Source organism: Lactuca virosa, chromosome 8 (assembly GCF_052849685.1).
Source record: "Lactuca virosa cultivar CGN04683 chromosome 8, Lactuca_virosa_CGN04683_v6, whole genome shotgun sequence".
NCBI lineage: Eukaryota > Viridiplantae > Streptophyta > Magnoliopsida > Asterales > Asteraceae > Lactuca > Lactuca virosa.
The window spans coordinates 287501383-287509100 of record NC_136433.1 but is presented as its reverse complement, the minus strand read 5'-3'; the positions used below and the strand labels follow the sequence as shown (position 1 = coordinate 287509100).

Below are 7718 nucleotides of genomic sequence, written 5' to 3'. Positions count from 1 at the left end.
AATTTAGCTCTCGGATTTCTTCAAACTTTCACAAAATCTTTCTAGCAATTTGGCTTACGATTTCTTTGCCTAATATCGTAAGTGTCCGCTTGGATTATCCTAGGCTGAATTTCGGAAAGTGTTCTCACGATCCAAGTTGGTATCGAGATCTCCACCACAAACCCTAGTTTTTCTAACAAATATTAGTACCATATAGGACCTGTTCCGATCACATATCCATGATAATATTCTAGTTTTAACATTGTTGTTAAGCATATGATAGTTTTGGTTGTTTATGATTGTTGATCTACCAGCATCAACCCGTATTTGAACATAGTAGGAGGGTCCATGATCAGCGGGAAAAAATAATTGCCCACAAAATTAACCGATATTTGTTTTTGAACCATCTAACTTCGTTGACATTAAGTTTGTAGTTTTATTGGACGACCAAAAAAACGAGTGTGAAATAATGAAATAAAAAATTATAACCTTTTCGGTGTTTTTCGTCCCAAATATGACTTGATCAAACTTAAGTTCTCGTGAGAGAAAATTTGGTTCTTTTGTTTCCTTAAAATGATAATATCAACAAGACTAAAAACATCTGTCCAACCAACACCAACACCAAACTCCATATAAACCAAACACCACAATCTTCTTTACTCTTTAAAATCTGTCCTTCCACTTAAAGCAACATTATACCCAATTTCAATCATTATAAAGTCTAACAAACAAAGCACTAAAGTAGTAAAAAAGAAGTGCATGAATTCAAAAAGAAAATAACACCGTTCTCTTTTTTATAAATTTATACCTTTAATTTTACACACAATTTAAAATATAAAATATACCAATTCAGCAACAAAAAGGCATAATTTTTCATAAAAATGATAATAACAAGTATTCAAGTCGGTTGTGAATTTTTTATATTTAATTAAAATCATAACCATCACCTTTGGTTATATTATCTTAAATAAATAATCATGTCTGTTTTTGAGTAATTTTCAAACTTCCATAATTAAATATTTAAATTAGAAATATTTTTATATGATTAACAATTAATTTATAAGGAAAAGTTGAGCGAAGAAATGGTGCATTTAACTACAACGACCCCTCCATTTTTATTCAAAATTTAAACCCTTCTCCCACTCGCCATTTCCTTTTCATCTTCTTCAATCTTCCCCCTTACAAACACACCACCGATCTCAATCACAAATCCATGGCCGCCGCGAGATTCATCAAGTGCGTCACCGTCGGCGACGGCGCCGTCGGAAAGACGTGCATGCTCATCTCCTACACCAGCAATACCTTCCCCACCGTACGCATTTCATTTCATCATCTCTTATAATCGAAGAATCCCTACAAGCTTTTAATTATCTGAGTTCGATTTCTGTTTTCTCTGTAGGATTATGTTCCTACTGTGTTTGATAACTTCAGCGCTAATGTGGTCGTTGGTGAAAGCACTGTTAATCTCGGCCTTTGGGATACTGCAGGTAATTACTGTCTATTACCTCTTTTCCGATCCAATTAGGTTACGTGATTACTGCAAAACGCTTGAACGAAATTGATGCATTTTGAGTTGCTGATAGTCATAATTGATGGATTAATCAGAAATTTGTGATAAATTAACATCACGAAAGGTGTAAATTGATGATAAATCAGGCCAGGAGGATTATAATAGACTCAGACCACTGAGTTACAGAGGAGCAGATGTCTTTCTATTGGCTTTCTCTCTTATCAGCAGACCCAGCTATGAAAACATCTCCAAGAAGGTTGCTCTTCATTCTGTTCAATTTGTTCAATTTCTTTTTCACTTCAGTCATTGTGTCCCTAATTTATGGTATTTATATAAAACACCCACATAAATTTTCTTTGGTAATAGAATTGTGACACTGACTTAGAATTAGAAATTAGAATTCCACATTTTTCCTAAATAAATGTTACATATTTGTTATTTGCAGTGGATCTCAGAGTTGAGACACTATGCTCCAACTGTGCCCATTGTGCTAGTGGGGACTAAACTAGGTAACATTCTATTATTCCAATTTGTTTTTTTGTCATAAAACATTTTTAATTTATAACAAGTTTCAATATATGTATTTATTAATTATTTTTTATTTACAATATGGCATCATGTGATTTGGTTGCGAGCAATTTACTCATCATCATTTTTTTTATGCTTTTGGAATTCTTTAGATCTACGCGAAGACAAACAATACTTGAGTGATCATCCAAATGCCACTCCCATTACAACTTCCCAGGTAAGTCCTTCACCTTTTCAAGAATTACACTTTACACCCCTATGGTTTTCATGATCCATTATAAAATCTAGAAAAGTTCAAATATTAAGGATGTGAAGTAAAACTAATTTGGATAGGGGGAAGAACTCAAGAAAACTATTGGTGCAGCTGTATACATCGAGTGTAGCTCCAAGACTCAACAGGTTTGAAATCATTATTTTATAAAAATTGTAAGGTGAAAGTTATTTTAATCATTTTTGATTTTTGGTTTTATTGATTCATTTGTTTATTATCAGAATGTCAAAGCTGTGTTTGATGCTGCAATTAGAGTTGTGTTACAACCACCAAAACTGAAGAAAAGGCGTAGCAAGCAAAGACTGTGTGTCTTTCTTTAGATATGATTCATGTCAATTTTACGTGTATAATGTTTTCTGTATAACGTCCATTTGTTTTTGTTTTGTATTTTGTTCTTTTGTTTAGCACTTTAATGGTTTAATGAAATCCAAAGATATGAAATTGGGTTACATGATGAGATACGATTCTTGTGTATATAAATGTTTGTTCGATCAAATCATGGCTTTAGAGACTGGATGATCATTGTATGACTGTGTTTGATGATGATGATGATAAGAGTTGTATTCACACCTTTTGCACGGACAAAACAACATTCATAATGAGTATGTCATCTTGTTCCACATTTTTGGACGAGACTTTTTTTTAAACTGTTCTCGTTTTCATGCACACATGTTTGAGTCATGTGCACATTAAATGGGGAAAATGACTCTTGAGGGTAATTAACTTTTGCGTTTGTATTCATTTCGTCCCTTTTTTTTTGTATTCAATATACCATCAAACTTGTTGTTTGTGTTCATCATAACCCTTTTGACCGGCTTTTGACCTGTGATGGCCGGTCAAAGGGTTATGGTGAACACAAACAACAAGTTTGATGGTATATTGAATACAAAAAAAGGAAAGGGACCAAATGAGAACAAACTCAACAGTTTGTTACCCTCCTGAGTCATTTTTCCCGAAAAGTTAAATGAAATTAAAGTTGCAAAATTATCAAAGACTGTAACATTCTTTGGCTATAACATATGTGAAGAGCGTTTCAGAGGGGTAACTTTGTTAAAACATGGTCTAAGCTATGCTTACCGTGGTTAGTTGTCAACACCTCTTTGCAAAAGGATATGACTGTGTATGAGAGGTATATTTATCAGCATAAACGTTTACCTCAATGTATACTATGGTGATGTGTCTACAAAAGCAGCATGATATTGTACATATTGATGTTGTATCTTATCCCATGAATTCGATCTTAAAGCTAAGTAAACTCAAAAATCACAGCACTTGTGATTCCACTCGTTTGTAGACTTGTCTACAATCCATGATACGATAAATCATTTGATTGGAAATGTAAATGTAGTCATGAAATGCGCCTGCTTAGTCAAGATTCCCCTAATAAATGTTCAAGTGCATTACAAAGTTGTACATGTATGAATAATGTTCTTTCGTGGGTTATGTTTTGAAGAGAAGCAATAATGAATCTCATAAAGTCATTAATATCAGTAGGAGATGACGTGAGATTTGCTGTAAATGAGTAAAGGGAAATGAATCAGGAGGGTAACCAACTGTTGCATTTGTTCTCATTTGGTCCCTTTCCTTTTTTTTGTACTCAATATACCATCGAACTTGTTGTTTGTGTTCACCATAACCCTTTGACCGGCTATCACATGTCAAAAGAGTTATGGTGAACACAAACAACAAGTTCGATGGTATATTGAATACAAAAAAAGGAAAAGGACCAAATGAGTACAAACGCAAAAGTTAATTACCCTCAAGAGTCATTTTCCCCATTAAATGCATTACAACTTGTTTTGTCATGTTTTATCTTATCTTGTGTAACAAGTGTATCCTTAATAATATCTCAATTTTTAAAAACTTTGTTAACTATTTAACATGTATGTATATTGCCCAATATTAGAGATGTGTAAGAGTGTTAGCCTTGGCCTTTTAGTCTCCGTCTTCCTTGCGCAGAATCTAAGCATGTGTCACACCCAAAAACCGGAACGGCAGAAACGTTCTGGGGTGGAGGACGTCATGTTTAGTATCACAAGACATGCATCATAGTAATCAAAGTAATGAATAACCATTTTATTAGAAAGAAAGTGTTTACAAAGTGTGTGTTCACAAAACATAGAATAAATAAGCAAATAACAAACAAGACTTGAAGCTATACTGCTCCATCTTCTGAATCCCAGCACGAGTACCTGTCTACTAGGCTCCTGAGAATACAAGTTATTTAAAAGAGTTGATCAGCAATTAAGCTGGTGAGTTCATAAGATTTTAGTGATGTAGTAAGTTGTAGAAAGTTGTTGTAAAATGTTGTTGAAAAATGAAGTAAGTTGTAAGTTCTGTTTAGAAAAGTTCGCCTGTTCCTCTAGGAAAATCCTATATTTCCTACTTTGATGAAAGATACGTAAAAATGATTCTACAATCCTTTCTATGAGTACTAAATGGATACAAGTGATATAAAACTCAGAGTAAACAAACAATCGACTGTGCGCATCTGCCCTAAGCTCACAACCAAACAAGGAACAAGAAGTAAGGCGGATAGCACGCATCCCATTGTTTGTTAGATCATTGTTGTATATAACTCTGGCGTATTCACTTGTTACTCATGGAGTTAATTGTAATGGTTCCTTTATATTTAATGAAAAGATTCTTTAAGAAAACCCTTATTCCTTATAATAAAATGGTGACCACAGTGATTACTTCTATAATCACTTAGTTTATACTGACTATATATGATCTAATATCGAATAGATGGTTAATTGGGTGAATCTGCCCTAAGCCCACAACCAAACAAGGAACAGGAAGTAAGGCGGAAAGCACACATCCAACTACCTATTGGGTCTTAATGATATATAACCATGATGTATAAACTAAAGTATTATAGGGTTAATCACCTAACGTCCTTTAAGTTTATACTGGTTTAATAAAATGGATTAAACCCTTAACTGGTAAGTTTCTTGTTTTGTATACCAAAAGTTCTGATTTGGAAAGTATGTTTTGTACTTGAAAACTGTGCGTTGACTCTGTGTCCTATGACTTGACCCATACCTGGTACCCTTATGATGACTAAATGTGTACTGAGCATACATATATATATATATATATATATATATATATATATATATATATATATATATATATATTATATATATATATATATATATATATATATATATATATATATATATATATCTAGAATCGAATAGAAAATAGACTGGGTGAATTCGTTCCAAGCCCACAACCAAACAAGGAACAGGATGTGAAGCGGAGAGCACACATCCTATTACCTGTCGGATCCTAATGATATATATGTATCCTTTGATGTATACATTAAGGAATCATAAGGTTAGCATTATGGTCCTTTCTACTAAACGTAGCCTTCTACCAAGGCATCTAATGTTATGTGTGATTGTTTCTTGTATGAGTGTGTATTTTCCCAAGTGAGACTATCTTTAACTAAATATAGTTTATACATTAATGAATATGTGAGAAGATCACAAAGTAAATGTAATAGGGAAAATAATGTTTTTCCTCAGCAGTGACACTGCTGGCTATAAAGTGATAAAATACAGACTCCAGGTAGTATTAAATGTACAATACACCTTGGGGAGTCTTTTTGCCTTTAATCCTTAGTCGGTTAATTAAAGGTTTAAATGTGAACTCGTATGTAATCATGCTGATCGACGGCTGAATAAATGATGACCCTCCGGTGTCATATGTAGTGAGGTGACATTTGTCACCCCTTGGCCTTATCGGCTGGGACTGTAGCTAGCAGTCGGGGTGTGGGAGTGTCTGTCCCGTATAGATCTATACACAAGATGCCCGATCTCCGTCCAGGAGACTCTGGTTACAATATGATACAACACTGTATTGTTGTATCCTTAAATAGTATGTCACCTTAATTTATCGTATATCAGTGTTTGTATAGTAAGTCATAGTGTAGTAATGTTTCTCATAATAGTGTGTTCTGACTCACGTATGAACTGACTCTTTGAATGCTTCATTGTACTAGAAGTAATGAGTAGTGTCTTCCTAAACTATACCTATTATAGTTTACTAACGTTTTACTTGAACTGTTCTTGAAAAGACTCATTTATCTACTAAGTTATGCTTGTAGTTTAAAAATGGAGTTTTGTAAAACTATAAAGTAACATAACTTTAAAAGAGTTTTTGAAATGTTTTGATCACTTATAAAAGACATAAGTAATCTTTTGAAAGATGTTTATAGCAAACATTTACACCATTATCATTGTGTTCAACTTGTATTCCCCCCCCTAAAAGCATTTAAAACAGTTAAAAGATTCATTACGGGGTATGAACTCACCTGATGTGGGTGATTCAAATGAATACGCGCGTAAGGATGAGAAGTTCCATGAATGAAGTCCCGAGACACAACAAGTCCTAAATGACATATATTGGCATGAATATAGTGTTTATAAGCAACTATATGAAAGGAAACACCTTCCGGGACTAGGAAACACTTTGACCAAGCGTTGGAATCATATGTGATTCATCAAAGGAAAGTGGAATGGCACTATCATGAGTTTACTGCCATAGGTTTATGGCCAAGGGAGTTTACGGCCGTAAACTTATGGTCAAACATGCATAAGAGGGTGTTTGAAGGCTAGGGAAGCTTGAGGGACTTTTGCTCTACACAAGGATGAGAAGGACCAACTCAATGGAGAGTGTTAAGGTGTTTACGGCCAAGGGAGTTTACTCCTGGCCGTAAACTCTCTAAATGGTCACATTTAGGGTCTTAAAGGTAAGGAGTTTCAAAGTCTTAAATGTCCCAAAGGTTAGCAAAGGCCTAGATGTGTTTATGGTCCAAGACTTGACCATAATTGGAGTTTACGGCCAAGGGTGTTTACTCTTGGGCCGTAAACTCTCTAAATGATGAGTTTGGTGATGATTCAAGGTCTTACAAAGCACAAGGGAGTGTTCTAGCCTCAAATCCAAGCCTTAGGAAGAGTTTATGGCCAAAATGGCCTACTTATAGGGGTTTACGGCCATGGGAGATGGCTTGGCCGTAAACTCCTTTTGGTCTTGCATTCTTGATGTTTTCAAGGTTCTAAGCATGAGTCTTAACTAGATATCAAGTATAGGGAAGAGTACTTACGATATAGAGGCTTGAAATGGTCGATTTTGGCCAAGAACACTAGTATGTGTTCTTAGTGTTCTTGGTGTTTCTTGAAGATCTAAGAAAAGATGATTTCCATGGATGAAATCATTAGATGAAGCTAGCTAAGAAGGATTAACATCAAACTAAGGAAGAACACTTATAACTTTTGAAGATCTAGGATGAAAATCGGGATGATAGTTGAGAGAGAAATGGAGTGTTCTTGAGTTGGAAATGAAAGAATGAAGAAAGTTGAAGGATACGAGCCTATAAGGAGGGAGTTTACAGCCCACCTTGAGTTTACGGCCGTAAACTCA

At 34.6% G+C, this 7718-nt stretch overlaps 1 protein-coding gene across 1 annotated transcript; it reads left to right on the top strand.

Annotated features, from left to right (window-relative positions):
• The first annotated feature begins 1083 nt into the window (after positions 1-1083).
• Positions 1084-2745, top strand: LOC145129556 (rac-like GTP-binding protein RAC2). Its single transcript, XM_079064303.1, has 7 exons — positions 1084-1291; positions 1379-1466; positions 1636-1745; positions 1935-1998; positions 2170-2234; positions 2351-2416; positions 2510-2745. The coding sequence occupies exons 1-7, from the start codon at positions 1193-1195 to the stop codon at positions 2606-2608; spliced, it is 591 nt and encodes a 196-aa protein (XP_078920429.1). The 5' UTR covers positions 1084-1192; the 3' UTR covers positions 2609-2745.
• The last annotated feature ends 4973 nt before the right edge of the window (positions 2746-7718 follow it).